The 17,185-nt window shown below is 45.2% G+C and overlaps 1 protein-coding gene across 2 annotated transcripts; it reads right to left on the bottom strand.

Annotated features, from left to right (window-relative positions):
* Nucleotides 1-10,341: 10,341 nt before the first annotated feature.
* Nucleotides 10,342-14,532, bottom strand: LOC127295368 (phosphopantothenoylcysteine decarboxylase). 2 transcript variants are annotated; one of them, XM_051325311.2, is made up of 3 exons: nt 14,212-14,532; nt 11,013-11,364; nt 10,342-10,919 (listed from the first exon to the last, which is right to left on the bottom strand). In XM_051325311.2, exons 2-3 carry the CDS (start codon nt 11,340-11,342, stop codon nt 10,602-10,604), a joined length of 648 nt encoding a protein of 215 aa, XP_051181271.1. In that variant the 5' UTR covers nt 11,343-11,364; nt 14,212-14,532; the 3' UTR covers nt 10,342-10,601. The 2 variants fall into 2 exon arrangements, with proteins under 2 accessions (XP_051181271.1, XP_051181270.1); XM_051325310.2 differs by lacking the exon at nt 14,212-14,532 and adding an exon at nt 13,203-13,423.
* Between the last annotated feature and the right edge of the window lie 2,653 nt (nt 14,533-17,185).

The following is a 17,185-nucleotide window of genomic DNA, read 5'->3' as shown; positions in this document are numbered from 1 at the left end:
GTTAATGCTTTGCTCCGGTACTCTATTAAAAGGAGTACCTTAATATCCAGTAGATTCCCTTGAGGCCCGGCTGCCACCGGCTGGTAGGACAAAAGATGTTGTGCAAGTTTCTCATTGCGAGCACGTACGACTATAATTGGAACACATGCCTATTGATTGCTTTGTACTTAGACACCGTTTTATTATTATCTGCAAATGCCCTGCTATGATTGTTACATGAGTTTCTCTCATCCATGCAACGCCCGTCATCCGTCCCCGTGCCTACAGTATTTTAATCCTGCTGTTTACTAAAATCACTACTGCTGTCCTTGTTACTTTGCTGCTATTATTTCACTACTGCTACTGCTATAAAACTGTTACTACTGATAAACTCTTGCGAGCAAGTCTGTTTCCAGGTGCAGCTGAATTGACAACTCCGTTGTTAAGGCTTTCAAGTATTCTTTGTCTCCCCTTGTGTCGAATCAATAAATTGGGTTTTACTACCCGCGAAGACTGCTGCGATCCCCTATACTTGTGGGTCATCATTGCCCCATACAAAACTATATATATATCCTTAGTTCTACTAAAGTACTCAAGGATATTCTTACTGTCGTCCAATGATCATCACATGAATCATTCTGGTGCATGCTCATAACACTTTAGAGCACAGGACATCTGATTGTGTACATATTATTCGTGATATATAATCACTCATGTGCTTTGACTTTAACTTATTATTTGTTTCAATCTATCTTCATAGATCTTGACACTAAATATGTTTTAGTCCATTTCCTTGCATTGAAGTTAATTCTCGATGAAACCTTTTAATCAAGTATATAATTACATCATTTATAACCAACTATATGTCATCTACATAAAGTATTATAAATATGTCTCAGCGCTCCCACTTAATTTCTTGCAAATGCAAGCATCTTCATCGTTTCTGATGAAATCAAAAACTCTTTGACTATTTCATCCGGTGAAGATTCCAACTCCGCGATACTCACTTCATCCAATTGAAGTTCGTATACCTATCTAGTATTCCACGAACTAACAAAACTCTTGGTTGTATCTTGTATACACCTTTAATACACACTTCTGTTAAGTAATGTATCATCCTACTAGCATATCTCATAAAAGAAATATGTAGCGATTACTAGAATAATCCACATAGACTATAAGCATTGCTACGGAAGATCTAATCTTATCGTAGTCAAATCTTTGAACTTTGTCGTAAACAACTTTTCGACAAGTCGAGCTTCTTCAAGGATATTCCATCCAAGTCCATCAATTTTATAGATCCATTTACTTTCAAAAAGTATTCATCTATCATGGATTTCATGGCGCATGGCCATTTTAACGGAGTGAGGGCCCATCATAACTTCTTTGCATGTAGTTGATTTATCATTGTTAAGAAACAATCCATTATCCACAAATCATTTATTTGATCACAAAGTAAATCATACCTACAAGGTTCGATAGTTACTTTGATCTCCATGGCTAAAACATTTTGTAGTCATGGGAGCCATGATCGTCGTGGCCGCTTCCAGAACCAATTCCGATGCTGCGCTACTCTGATCATTATGCTCAGGTTCATAAACCTTATCAGGTTCTATTGTCCTCCCACTCAAATACTTCGCTAGAAACAATTTCTCGGAAATAAGAAATATTGACAGACACTTTTGTCTTTGTCTCGTGGGAAGAATTCCCAATCAAATCTCTGGGATAACCAACAAAGACATTCATCCGATTTTGGTTGTAAACTTATTTATTTATGCTATGCATACCAAAATTTAAGAAAGAACTATCAGGGTTCATACCCATGCCATAACTCGTATGGTGTCATTTCAACGGATCATGATGATGCTCTATTTAGTGTAAAAGCGGTAGTCACTAAAGCATAATCCACAAAAATATAATGGCGTCATAATATTTTATCTCATCATTAATCCAACAAGATTTGGATACATCTCTCGGATACTATATCATCATTATGATACTCCAAGAAATGTGAGTTGTAGAACAATTTCATGACTCTCTTAGATGTTCGCTAAAACTCGTAATTCAAATATTTCCACCATGATCCAATCATAGATATTTGACTTTTCTATTACGATGATTTCCACTTCATGCTGAAATTTATTTGAATCTATTCAAATGTTTCAAACTTCTTCCTTATCGAATATATCCACATATATATACTCAATTCATTGTTGGAAGTTTTCATAAAGTAGAAGAATCTCCCGCACACAACTATGCCCAGTGAACCACATACATCATCATGTATGTTTTCACTAAGTTAGTTGCCCGTTCAACTCTTGGCCTATGAACGGTATTTTAGTCATTCTCTTTTAGAAAAAATTTGCAAGCGCCAAACGATTTAAAAATCAAATGACTCCAAAAATCCATTTGCATGGAGTTCCTTCATGCGTTCCTTTCTAACATGACCTAAATGGCGGTTCCACAAATAAGTGGAATTCAAATCATTTGCCTTATGGCATTTTAGCGTCAGTGTTTATGTATGTGTATTTCACCATTAATATTTATAATAACTTATCCATCGTACATGGAGTAATGTCATAATTTTGAACAACTCATTGTTTTCATTTGATCAGAGCAAAATAACAATTATTAAGTTCTTTATTATAAATTCCAAGGGCTAGGTAGAGTGCCAACGACAAACATAATAACACTTTATTATGTTCCAGACGTGCATTATTACCATATTCCTTATCAGTCACTTAGGCCATCGTATTCTTGTATTGTGTTGTACTGTATGACATCTCATACCAACCAATCTGGTACAAATACCCAAGAATTTCATTATGTGACCAAACAAGGAATACATCCATAACATGTATATCATTTATATACACCTGAGTTAGACTTTCTAGTCTTTTCTTTCTTTCTGCCAAAATATCTTTTGTAGCTTCTCTTTTAGCTTTCCTCATTCTCAGAAAACACTTCACCTTCAATAACCTCTAGGTCCATTGGTAAAATACCAATAACCTTGAGGTTCTTATTTTGAAGTTGATCATCATATGACAAGTGTTCCAAATTTCACTATTAGTAACTTTGTAATATGATGAACAATTTCACTCATAATTTTATCCATTATATCATGACGACTTTCCGAGACCATGTCTGTACATGCTAGGCTCGTAAAGTTTAACCTCAGTATTCGCATGTGCAAATCTGGCTTGCACCCGTTGTATGCACACGTAGAATCTATAACACCCGATCATCACGTGATGCTTCGAAACGACGAGTCTTAGCAATGGTGCATACTAAGGACGATCACTTCATGGATATGCGAATATCGTTAGTGCCCCAATAGTTGGAGTATTGGGACGCCTTGCGTCTTCAACCTTCGTACATTCTCATAAAACTTATGAGTTTATGTATCCTCACCAAATTATATTCTATCATCTTGCAATAAGGTCTTAGATATCTCATATATCTCATACCTTGATTATTTCTGAAAACTAAATTTTCAGCTCCTTACTTTTCAAACAGATTTGAAGTTCAAGTTTCACGGAGACAAGATAACTTTAGGTACTAATTGAAACCATACTTCTTTGAATCAACAATGTGAGGTTTACTAAAAGTTTGCAATAAGACATAATCATTTCTTGATTCTTTAACAATACGGTACCAGTCCATAAAGTTTCTTGTCAGATTTTAACAATATTTCTATCTCAATTACAAGACTAGCGCATGGTAGAAAACGGATGCCAATACTACAAAATTAATTCAAAATACTACTCAGACTATGTTTATGATAATTAGTTCATGTTTTAATCTAATTACTAATGAAATCCCACTTGATACAACATCCCTCATAGTTGTTAAGTGGTACACGATCCACATCCACTACACCAAAACCGATCATCACGTGAGATGATGTAGCTTCAATGGTGAACATCAACATCTTGATCATATCATCCATATGACTCGTGTTCAACCTTTCGGTTTCCGTTGTCCAGAGGCCATGTCTGTACATGCTAGGCTCGTGAAGCAAACCCAAGTATTCCGCGTGTGCAAACATGGCTTACACCCATTGTATGTGAATGTAGAGTCTATCACATCCGATCATCACGAGATGCTTCGAAACGACGAACTGTTGCAACGGTGCATACGAGGGGAGAACACTTTATTATCTTGATATTAATGTGAGGGATCATCTTATAATGCTACCGTCGCGTTCTAAGCAAAATAAGATGCATAAAGGATTAACATCACATGCAATTCATATGTGATATGATATGGCCCTTTAGTCTTTGCGCCTTTGATCTTCATCTCCAAAGCACGGACATGATCTCCATCATCAACGGGCATGATCTCCATCATCGTCGGCGTAGCGTCAAGGTCCATGGCGCCGTCTTCATGGTTGTTCACCTCATGTAGCAACTATTACAACTACTTTGAAATACTACTCAACATGAAATTTAAAGACAACCATAAGGCTCCTGCCGGTTGCCACAATACAATAATGATCATCTCATACATATTCATCATCACATCATGGCCATATCACATCACCAAACCCTGCAAAAACAAGTTAGACGTCTCTAATTTGGTTTGCATATTTTACGTGGTTTAGGGTTTTCGAGTAAGATCCAATCTAACTACGAACATGAACCACAACGGTGATACTAGTGTTGTCAATAGAAAGAGTAAATTGAATCTTCACTATGGTGGGAGAGACAGACACCCGCAAAGCCACTTATGCAATACAAGTTGCATGTCGAACGTGGAGCAAGTCTCATGAACGCGGTCATGTAAAGTTAGCCCGAGCCGCTTCATCCCACTATGCCACAAAGATGCAAAGTACACGAACTAAAGATAACAAAGCATCAACGCCCACAAAACAATTGTGTTCTACTCGTGCAACCAATGTATGCATAGACACGGCTCTGATACCACTGATGGGATTCGTAGCATAGAAAACAAAAAATTTCCTACCGCAAGAACGAAAACACAAGCCAAGATCTAATCTAGAAGACGGTAGCAACGAGGGGATCACGAGACTAACCCTTGAAGATTTCCAAAGCCTACGAGATTAGATCTCGTTGTTGCAGAAGATGATCACTTGCCGCTTTCAAAAGCGCGTAGAAGATCTTGACGGTGCCACAATCGGGCAGCACCTCCGTACTCGGTCACACGTACGGTGTTGATGAAGACGTTCTTCTCCCCGTTCCAGCGGGCAGCGAAAGTAGTAGATCCTCCTCGGAATCCCGGCAGCACGACGGCGTGGTGGCGGTGGTGGTGGAGAACTCCGGCAGGGCTTCGCCTATGCGCTGCGGGAGTAGTATGTGGAGGAGGGGCGCTAGGGTTTGGGAGAGAGGGAGGTAGGGCCGCTGGCCAGAGGCCTCCTATGGGTGGTGCGGCCAAGTCATGGGCAGCCCCTCCCTCTCCTCCTCATTATATAGGTGGAACACCAAGGGTTTGGCCAAAGTCTTCGAATAAGACCCCAACAGAAAAACTGCCTTATGGACGAAACCTAGAGGGACAGGGACTCTCCCCTTCCCCCTTTACTTGGCCGGCCAAGGAGGTGGAGTCCACCATGGACTCCACCCTCCCACTTGGTTGGCTGGTTAGGGTTTGTGGAGTCCCTCCGGGACTCCTCCTTCCATAGTGATTTATTCCGGATAATTCTAGAAACCACCTTCCATAAATTCACCGGATCATTTCCAAACTTGAAAGTGACTTCCTATATATGAATCTTATTCTCCGGACCATTCCGGAACTCCTCGTGATGTCCTGGATCCCATCCGAGACTCCGAACAAAACTTCGAACTCCATTCCATATTCCATATCTACTTAAACGACATCAAACCTTAAGTGTGTCACCCTACGGTTCGCGAACTATGCAGACATAGTTGAGACTTCTCTCCGACCAGTAACCAATAGCGGGATCTGGAGATCCATAATGGCTCCCACATATTCAACGATGACTTAGTGATCGACTGAACCATTCACATACGATACCGATTCCTTTTGTCACGCGATATTTTACTTGTCCGAGGTTTGATCATCGGTATCTCTATACCTTGTTCAACCTCGTCTCCTGACAAGTACTCTTTACTCGTACCGTGGTATGTCATCTCTTATGAACCATTCATATGCTTGCAAGCTAATTAGACGACATTCCACCGAGAGGGCCCAGAGTATATCTATCCGTCATCGGGATGGACAATATCCCACTCTTGATCCATATGTCTCAACTCATACTTTCCGAATACTTAATCCCACCTTTATAACCACCCATTTACGCAGTGACGTTTGATGTAATCAAAGTACCCTTCCGGCATAAGTGATTTACATGATCTCATGGTCGAAGAACTAGGTAACTATGTATCGAAAGCTTATAGCAAATGACCTTAATGACGTGATCTTATGCTACGCTTAATTGGGTGTGTCCATTACATCATTCATCAATGATATAACCTTGTTATTAATAACATCCAATATTCATGATCACGAGACGATGATCATCTATTAATCAACAAGCAAGTTATACAAGAGGCTTACTAGGGACTCCTTGTTGTTCACATAACACATGTATCAATGTTTCGGTTAATACAATTATAGCATGGTATGTAAACATTATCATAAACTCAAAGATATATTATAATAACCATTTTATTATTGCCTCTTGGGCATATCTCCAACAGTGTCGTCGAACACCTTGACGATCATCTCGCCGTCCCCCTCGTAGAGGAAGGTGAGCTGGCAGCCGGGCTCGAGCTCGAGGTCACGGGCGAACTTGTCCCACCCCGTGTGCAGGTACATCTTGCCCTACCCATCGAACAGGACCTCCACGGTCAAGCGGCAGAAGTTGGAGCTGGCCTCCCGTAGCTGTAACTGCGCCGGCTCGACGCCGTCGACGAACTTGTCCGGTAGCCGCTTGATGGCGAGTGGGCCGTCGTCGATGCGGAGGAGGAACTCGAAGAAGCGCTCCTCCTGCGAGGACGAGGAGGGCGCAGGCGACGGCGAGCGTGGGGCCATATCTGCTCCACCATGGCGGCCCCTGCCCTGGCCACGGGGGCGCCCAGGGCCGCGGCCTCGACCGCCTCGCCGGCCACAAGGACCGGCCATGGACTTCCTCGCGGGCTTGGCTGCGTCGCATGAACACCTAGGCGGCGCTACGGTCGAGCTTTGTGGCGCCTAGGGTTTCTTTGGAGGAGTGGATGAGGAAGAAGAACACACGCCCCTTTATATAGGCCGGCGGCATGCGGTGGCCGCGGAACGCGTGGCATCGCCATTAACGTGGTTGGCGGAGATGGGCGGCCGCTCGGCAGCCGAGGCATCGTCGTCATTAACGTGCCGCAGAGTGCCGAAGCGACGCAGCGACGCAGTCGCTGGCGCGTTTGAGAAGACGCATCGACGCAGGATCGCTGCCAGGCGGGCCCGACGAAACGTCCGCCAGATGCGAGCGGACGTTTCCGGACATCCGCAGAGACGCAGAGGCGCATATTTGGGCCAGGTTTGCATCTTCGCGGACAGCCCGGTCACTTTGGATCGCCCCGCTGAAGGTGATGTTAGACGCATTTCCTTCCGATCACAGATGCCCTTAGTGTTAAATACACTACCTGCTACCTCCGCCGGCGCCGACTACCCTGCGCCGTGCGAGTCTGCGTCGGGGATTCTGCAGCTTGTCAACTTCTACACAGACTGTCTATCGCTGCTCCGATTCTATCCATTTCATCATGACTCCACTAGTCGCTGATGCCTACACGATGATCGCGATGCAAGAAAATTATATTGCAATTTCTGTTCTCACGTTCAGATGATTAACTGCAGTCCAGCTGGATAATTAAGCTGATGTGTGCTCCGCTGATGTACTTGCTAGTAGCGGCGGCCGCTTGAGAAGATCTGCCTGATGGCTCGAGCTACTTTAAGATGTTCTACGCCATCCTACCATATTCTTCACAGAAAATTGAACTTCTTTTTTTGCGAGAAATTTCAATCTATTATAGAAGTTTAAAAGAAGTAGAAAACACCCTAAACATAATAAAAATTGATCAAGGTCCTTTCTATGCTGCAGAGCAAAAGCCACGAGACAAATTTAGAGGACGAGTCGCTGTACTTATCCTAATAACATTGCTCAGGGCCAGTTTCGAACAAAGGAAAAACATATAAATTTTGGAGGATATGATTCCTATAGGAAAAACTCATATGGTGTAGTTTGGAACAAAGGATTATGATTTCAAAGGAATGTGTGATTCATATTCCTTTATTTCTAGCAGACATCATAGGAAAATTTTCTATAGGAATCATATCCCTCCAAAATTCCTATGTTTTTCCTTTGTTCTAAATAGACCCTTAGATTTATGTGCCTTTTCAAACTATTTTTTTTGAAATTTTCCCATGGTTCTGGTTTCTGTAGGAATCTAGGATACGTGACATCTCAATTCCTGCGATTTTTTTCTTATTTCCACAATTTTAAGTTCCCACTTCAAAATATACTATCTTTTTTTTAAGATAACAACTGATGGAATTCAACAATGGCGAAACCGATTACAAACGACTCCACAAAAAAAAATACAATATGGACCTAGAAAACCACACACCGTACTCCCAAATCGCAATCAAGCCCATCGTCCTCATCGTCACCACCCAAGTACAGAGACCGAATCCGGAAGCCGCCCGTCTTCAGACACCATCGAGTCACCGCCGCCACCTTCGCCACATTGAGCTTTGAACACCGCAGGAGTGCCCACCCCGAGAGGTGAGAGCTAATAATCTTTTCCAGACCATCGGGCAGGCGGGAGCTGGTGGAGACCAAGCAGAACCTCCAATCCACGGACCCCGAGCAGTAGGTCCCAACCATCGACGCCACATCAAGCCACCTCCTCCCCTCGCCACCATGGCCGGCCGGAGGAAGCTTCATGACGCGACAGTCGCATCTAAAAAAAAAGACCCTAAAAACCCTAACGAGGAAGGCGATTGTACCGTCCCCTTCCACTCCCTCGCCACCATGGCCGACCGAGGGGAAGACAGCAGTAACAACCGCCCTTCGACTCCCAAAGCTCCACGGTAGAGTCGATAGACGACCGCGCCCGGAGAGACCACCCTCCACAGATCCACCGATCTGAGAGGAAACCAGGCCAGCAGCTCGCCGGCGCCGGCGCCGCCACACGTGGCCTTGCCGAGATGGGGACCGAGCTCCAGCACCTTTATTCTGACTCGACGTCGCCTCCACCATCTCGGCAGCGCCTCCCGAGACCCTAGGGGCCCTCACCACCGGCGATCCGAAGATCCGCCGCCAGTAGGGCAATCCAATCGCGCAGGAAGCCGATCCACCACCGTGGAGACGTTCACGCCGCCGCACACCCGCGGCAGCTCGATGCCAGAGCCGCCGGAGACGCATGCCGCCGCCGCCAGAGAAACCGCCACCGCGCGAGGGACGAAGTCCCCGCCGCCGCCGTCGCCGCCAGGGCTTTGCCCTGCGGGTCTTCCGGCGGCGGCGAGGAGAAGGGGGCGAGGATAGAAGTGGCAGGCGGCCGGGATCGCCCCCGAGTCGCCTAGGTTAGGCGACGCGAAATATACTATCCTGGATGTAGTATTCAGACATGTCACATGTATAGCGCAATAAATCACATCACTTTATCTGCACGTGACAGAGAAATGGCGACATGTTTTTGAATTAACCGTGAGACAGAGAAATGGTGACATCTTTCACAAAGAAAAGAGTGAAATGGTGACATGACCCCTTCTATATATAAAAAAAGAGACCTGCGTACACGTTTTCAGCAAGAGTTGTTTGTACCAACCTGGCAGCTTAGTCAGTCTGAGGCAATGAAAATGCCCACGTAACGGGCTTTTGCCGTGTAAAGACGAAAAGGTGATGATTATCTTGTATGTAGATCTTGTTATCAGTTAAGTCTTTCTGTTTCGGATTATCATAACTCTGAATTTTGGTTGAAGTATTTCTCCTATATATATGGTTGCCACTTCCTTTTGCTGCTCTCTTTCAGTCTTCTTGCTGGTACCATATGAACTTCTGACGTTGGCACGATTATCCATTTATCCAGACGAGTCAACACAGCACTCACCAGCCATTCATCTCACACCACAACCTTGTGGGGCACAGGACCGAAGTGTTCATGTTTACTGCTGGTAGTAAGGCCGAGACGATGACTGGACAGAGTTGGCCTCCTCTACCCAAATGCTTATCTGGACTTGGCATCATTTTATCTTGTTGCTTAGCCACAAGTTGTGGATCGCCAGGACCCTTTCTTGCACGCGTCATTCTCGCCTTGTCCCTGAAAGTACAAATTTGCAAGCGTCTACCACAAGATGGAGAATGAGAACTTTGCTGCTTGTGATCTCAATTTAAAGTTATTTGCAAATCACTGTAGTGAAATTTAGAACTACTGATATAATGGAAGTAGATTCATCAGTACTAACAACACGGAACATTTATGCTGGAACAACAACAACATTTCCCCAATCTCTATGACCTAACATCTCACAAATAAATATGCAGATCCATAGGTACTGCATGTTCACTGATACAGACACCACTAGTAAAAATCTGATAACTCTTCACTTCTTACACCCAGATGGGGGGTGTACCAAGCTCAACACTTGGAACATATCTATCATCGCATCAGCTAGACAGGGTTGCTGCTGGAAGGCATCACACATGGACTGCCTGTACCAAATGTTTGTGCCTTGCATGCGAGCCTCACGGTCGTATGGATCTGCGAAGGCTCAGCCATTGCGCCGTTCCCGTAGTCCCCACAGGCCAGCCTTTTCGTGATGGGTGGGACCAAAGATATGCCGAGTTGGTTGATTATCTCGATATGGCGCCCTGTGAACGGGTTGCTCCACATGAAGGTGTTCATGGCTGGTGCGACAAAGAGTGGTTTCTTGTAGTCCCACGCTCGCACTATGCATGTCAAGAGGTTGTCACATAACCCACCAGCAATCTGAGAAACTAGCATAACATCAGTTTAGGCAGCACTGAAAGCGACTTCTGTTAACTGATTCAGAGCATGGTTCGTACAGAAGAGAAAACAAACCTTGCCCAGCGTATTTGCTGATAATGGAGCAATCACCATGATATCTGCCCACTTCCTCAGTTCTATGTGTAGAACCTCGTCCCCTATCTTCTTCCAGCTAGACCATTCATCATCATCAGTGTAAAGAATGACGTCACTGGGCAGAGATGATCTATCAACAAAGTGCAATGCTGACTTGGTTGCCACAGCTCGGACTTCCGCCCACTCAGAGAAGATACGACAGAGGCTCTCAAATTTTATAGCAGCTACACTTCCTGAAGCAGCAAGGAGGACCCGTGGCTTATTGGGCTCCAGCATCAGGTTTTCCTGTACTGGTCCTGGTGTAGCCATCTGATTTGCTTGGACTGCTCAACTGCAACAGAATTATAAGACTTGAGAGGATTTATGCTATGCTGGCAACTGGCATAAGAAAACATGATCAACAGTGCACAATCTGGAATGAAATTAAAGAGAAACAGGGGAAATTCATTTGAAAGAAGCACAAGAGATATTTTATTGCTCAAGGAACCATGAGCTTTATCTTGTAAGAGCATCCCCACTCGTTGGCGCTCCCCACGCCCAAATCCGGCGGAATTTTCGTCCGGATTGGACGAAAATTTGGCCTGGGGAGCGCCGAAGTTCCAGCCATCCCCCAGGCAGGAAACCCCCAACCTCGACCATTTGACATATTTCAAACTAATTCGACATAAAATTTAACAAGTTCGGCGAGCAAGAGTCCGAAAATTGCTGAAACAAATTCGGCGATAATCAGTACAATGTTTAACAAGTGCTGAAACAAATGAAGCACACAATTTCACTATTTTTGAAACAAATTATGACAGACTAGTTGGCGTCGACGAACATCTGCTCCTCCTCTTCGTCCGAGTCCATGGCCGGCGAGGAAAATGGACGAACACCTAACAGGTGTGGTCGAGGGAACCCGAGCCGCAAACGACGAGGAGTAGGCCGTCGTCGGAAAACAGGCCGGCGGAGGAGCAACCAGATAGGCCGTCGTTTTTCGACGGCGGAATATAGGTAGGTGGGGGAGGAGGGGCGGCGGAATCTAGGCAACAAGCCGGCGGGGTGGTGACGGCGGCGACAGAGATACGAGGGGTGGGAGAGATTTTGAGTGGGGTTCGTGTGTCCAGTCGTCGACAGAGCGGGCCCTTCCCCGCTTTTCACTCGTCCGGAGTCCCCGAGCGCGCCTCGGGGGACCGGGGTTGGCGTGGGCTCTCCGGATGGATTTAGGGCCAAATCCGGACGAAAACGAGGAACCGGGGCGCGACTCGGCCGAATTACGCCGTCCGGATGGAAAAAACGTCGATCGGGGGCCTCGTCGGGGAGGCGAGTGGGGATGCTCTAATACCCTGAATATGATATGCTTTGCATTCAGAACTCTGCTATCATCAACACAAAAATCAAGTGTTGTTACTTGGATTAAGGTGCAATTTGGTTGAACTACACGAGTTAACACATTGACAACGTAAAAACCATAATTAGCAGTTCCAACTTATAATTAACATTCCTGGGTAAAATGTACAATTTTGAGAGAAGCACACACTCAAACGGCAATCCAAGATGAGTTAGCCGAACTAATAATCTGGCACCTTTTTCTATGGTGCTAACTTAGTACATATTAGAAGTCTCACTACATTGCAAATAAAATATAGTCCTACGCCATATCGAAAATACATACGTTGGGAACAGTTATGCTAGAGCAGAAAACGAACCTAATCTGCCAAAGGGTAGAATTAGGGTTATTGGATAACCAAAATTTGTTCCTCCCTGATCCGGGGAACCTTGCCTCGTGTGTAATCGACCCATTTCAGTTTCAGATCAACAACAATTGGTGCCTTAAGTATCAATTCACCCACAGAACTGCTGCTCTAGAATGCAACTAACATTTTGACAGCTAGCTGGCAGCCATCGCTCGAAGCATGATCCTACGTTTTGTGCGAAAATCGCATCAGGGAAAGGCTCTAGTCTTTTAAACTACTACACGGTATCTGTATGTTTCTCAAGTAGGGGATACTGGTACACCATAGACACGCTGCTGATTACACAACAGATCTTCAGAAAGCACGGAAGCTACAGGAGGCCAATCCAAGAACTGAAGAACAGTACAGTTCTTCAGCCAGCACCAAGTTAATGAGTTCATATACACACAAATTCCTGCGACAACAGCGGCAGCAGAGCCCATGATCTACTTACCTCGGAGATGATTTTGTAGGAGCGCAGGCACAGGGACTGGGAATGGAGGCAGCGGCAGATGGAGACCCGGAGGGGAGGGGAGGCGCCGTAGAGGAAGCCCGGTCCGGGGGCGCAGGCGCTGCAGCCTTGCCGCTGCGGGCGGAGACGGACTGGATTTGGGAGTGGCCGGACTGCCGGAGGCGCTGCGGAACGTCCGAAGAGTCGACTGGGCGAAGTCGTTGGCCAGTCGGTGGCGTTGCTGGGCCGGAGACCACCGAGCTACAGATATGGCTCGGGCGCTCGGCCCATGTACACATTATCACTCGAAGTGTTTCCCTTTTCCCTTTTGCCTTAAAAAAAGTTTACTCCAACTCCAAGTATTTCTTCCAAAATATGAAAAGCAGATTTGTAATCATTTAATTGCTTTATTATTAGGCTTTGATTGAATTGGGTAGTTCTAATTTATTTTGATTTATTAGGCTTTGATTGAATTATTTGTAACCAACATGGTTCACTATCTTCCACCAATCATCATCAGCTACCACAGTGTTTGCTTCATCATTCCAACCTAAACCTGTTGTCTTGTTCTTGAAGGTCATCCAATTGGTGTACTCCATCTTCATACTATCCCATTTATTTTTGAATTGTTGTTTGTTATAATCTCTCTTTGTTTCTCTAAGAAAACCCTCAGCAAGGTTTTTGTAACCAACGGGACTCAGAAACTTGAGAGGCCTATTCCCCTTTTCTTTCTCAATCACACAAAGTTTGCAAAATATTGCAGTAGCTTCCGCATCCCATATCGCTTTCTCTTTTGCCATCTAAATGTGCATACGATTAAATTAAATATACACAAACGAGAACTAGCAGTGAACAATATAGAACTAGTATTCAAAGTTTCTAACAGCGCTCATATTACTTTCTAAACAAACATTGCAGTATACTATTCTAACAGCACTTCATATCTAACAGCAAATAAACAAACAAGAGTACATGGTTTCAAAAATAAAGAAACAACAGTACATGTACGTACCTTCACAGGACGCGCCGGATGGAGCTGGGCGTGGTGGAGCGAGTCTTGCTGGGCGTGGCCGGATGGAGGGGCCTGCTCGAGCGGGGCTTGGAGGAGCAGGTGGGAGGCGCGGCCGCGCGGGTCGTCGGCCGGGAGGAGTGGGTCGGCGGCCGGGAGCAGCGGGCGGCGAGCGGGCGCAGGTCGGCGGCCGGGACGCGCGGGTCAGCGGCCGGAAGGAGCAGCGGCGGCCGGGCTCGAGGCGGCGGCCGGCCGAGCAGGGCTTCGTGCGGGTGCGAGCCAGCGGCGGCGCCCTCTCGAGCGGGGACGGGGAAATCGTGAGGGTCACGGGTCGAGCGAGGCGCGGACGCGAAGAAAACGTTTCGTCCCTAAAAAAAAAAGCTTGGAAATCACCTATTTCCTCAATTCTCAGATTGTGGTACTCTCTGTGTATTTTTTAAATCAATTCTAGAATTTTTTTTTTTTGAAAGATTAAACTTTATTAGGGCATCTCGCCCGACACAATACCAGCAATAGCTGCTGGTACCTCATACTCCCAGAGCAAAGCTCTGTTAATATCACACGACCTCCCAATTCTCGCAAGTTCATGGGCAGCCATATTCAACTCACGCTTACACCAAATAATATTACAAGACGAAAACATGGTGCTAATTTCGAACCTTAGTTCATCAATGATTACTCCAAGCGATGAAGAATTAGCTTGTCGACTATTCAAGGCATTTATAAGCAACTGCGAGTCTGATTCCAGAATGATGCGAATATCGCCCAAATGTTCAACCAGCCGAAGTGCTTGCACAGCCGCACATAGTTCTGCATGGAATGCATGGACAATTTTGATATTATGGAGGGCTGTTTGGTTCAGATTCTAATTTCACAGTAGCTAGAATCCAAGAATCAAGAATTTAAGCCCAAACAAAGGGGTACTAAGCACTTTGATACACAACATCAGAAATTCAGAAGCCACATCTGTAGCTAGATTAAAACTACTCTTCCTTCTATCTTGTCCTGAAACTAGCAATCAAAGTACAAATTCAGAAGCCACCTCTCGAACTAAAACTGTTCTCCCTTATGTCCAGACCATCAAACAAGCAAACTAATAGCAGCAACAAAAACCCCATGACCTTACTGGATGCCAAGTTAATGAAGTCAGGTTTGAATCAAGGGATGGCTAAAAACACTAGATAAAGTTGGGGGAACTAGATAATAGACGAGGATGACCACACGAAAAATATCCCCAATCTAGAATTCATGTTCCCTCCTCATCTAAGAACAAGCACCATATACACCCAAATCCGCGCACACTCCTACAAGTATACAATGCGAGAGGCGCACATAGAGCGACTCGACGACCTAACAAAAACAAAACTTACCCGTGCAGCCGGCGATGGAACCTCATGCGTCCTCCTCGAAACATTGGTCGCTCGTTGTAACAGATTGTCCTCAATCGGACTCGTCCCGCCTACTTGATCTCATGTCCTTCCCAAAATCACCTACTCCGTGGAAAATCCCTACCCTCCCGCCGTAGAAGAGCCCCCTGCCCCCCCCCCCCCCCCCCCCGCACACACACATCCCTCATCCGACCTGACGACAAAGCAACATCGACCCTAAACTCAAAACACGGACCGGGAACTAAAAATCCACACAACAATAGAGAACCAACAAATAGAAAACGTGAATAAAAACCATACAACTCTCAGACGGGAAAAATGTACGCCAAGATTCGTGACGCATATAGAAATGAGCGGACAAAGATCTGACTTGAAGCGAATTGAGTTTTCATCTAGCTGAAAATTAGAAAAGGTGAAAACCAAAGGTGTTTGTAGTCTTCAGCCACTACAGACACAATTTGCGCCGTGCACAATACATAAAAGACACAAATGCCAACAGATCAACTTAGAGCTTAGAACGTGATGGTGGCAACGGGCCACAACGATGCGGCACGCACCCACTTACGCCGCTGGCAAAAAATGTGTTTATGACGATCGCGGCGAGTCATTGCAGCTAAGACCAGCCACTATGCGTGAAAAAACGGTTCCTAACCTTCTCTTGAACCCGGTTCAATACATAGTAGGAAATCGATTTCTATAGTCTGACACAAGACGCGGCTGAGCAAAAGTGGTATCGGTAACACAAGAAGCACCAGTCACATGGGCAAAGGTTTATCAACCAAAATACCGCTTCAGCATAGACTCCTAAAATGGCGCCGACGCTGGCGACGGCCAACCCACCCACCACTGCCGCTATGGCAACTGATGACCGGCTCCCTGGGCGCATCTCAATAGGTTGGAAGACGAATACTAGGACTCTTTGAAGGATTTAATTTCCGGCATCGCCTGCGGGCGCTGGCAAGGAAGACGGCGGCTCAGCCAAAACCTTGGTGATATTGGCGGATAAAGGAGAGTACGCTACGCGTTTCTGCCTAGAAATTGCTGACATCAGGCAAAAAGCAATGGATATCTTGAGCGAGGAATGGAAGAAGACTGTCAGTGCAAACAAGGTAACTCTCGACCCCCCCCCCCCCCCACCCAACAAATGCAATTTTAATTAATTGAGATCTGGTGCATAGTTTTGAAAGTTTTGAATTAGAGCAGACGGGGGAGATGGAACCATAATCTCAATAAACCGATTATGGAGGAAACTAACAAAATCGGGCTATCTCAAGCGTATCGTGGAGGTACCGAATCAGATCATATCATAAAAAATGCTATGCCTGTGAAGAACCCCTATTGTATTAGGAATGAAATCAGGTCGTTGATAGAGGAAAACAAATCCGTGAATCAACTGTATAACAAACTGGGAAGAAATCATGGTCATACCACATATCTGAAGGGTCGAAATTATCCTAGGACATCTCTATGCAGTATGCAGGATGGACTGGATGGTGATCAGATTCTAAATTACATAATGGATGAAGGGGAGGAAATATTCAACTGGAATTAGTATGGGAAGGAGGTCTCAGACCTGATACTTTCAACGA

This window comes from Lolium perenne, chromosome 4 (assembly GCF_019359855.2).
Source record: "Lolium perenne isolate Kyuss_39 chromosome 4, Kyuss_2.0, whole genome shotgun sequence".
NCBI classification, from domain to species: Eukaryota; Viridiplantae; Streptophyta; class Magnoliopsida; order Poales; family Poaceae; genus Lolium; species Lolium perenne.
The sequence above is the reverse complement of the archived record's forward strand: the minus strand, read 5'-3'. Positions and strand labels throughout refer to the sequence as shown.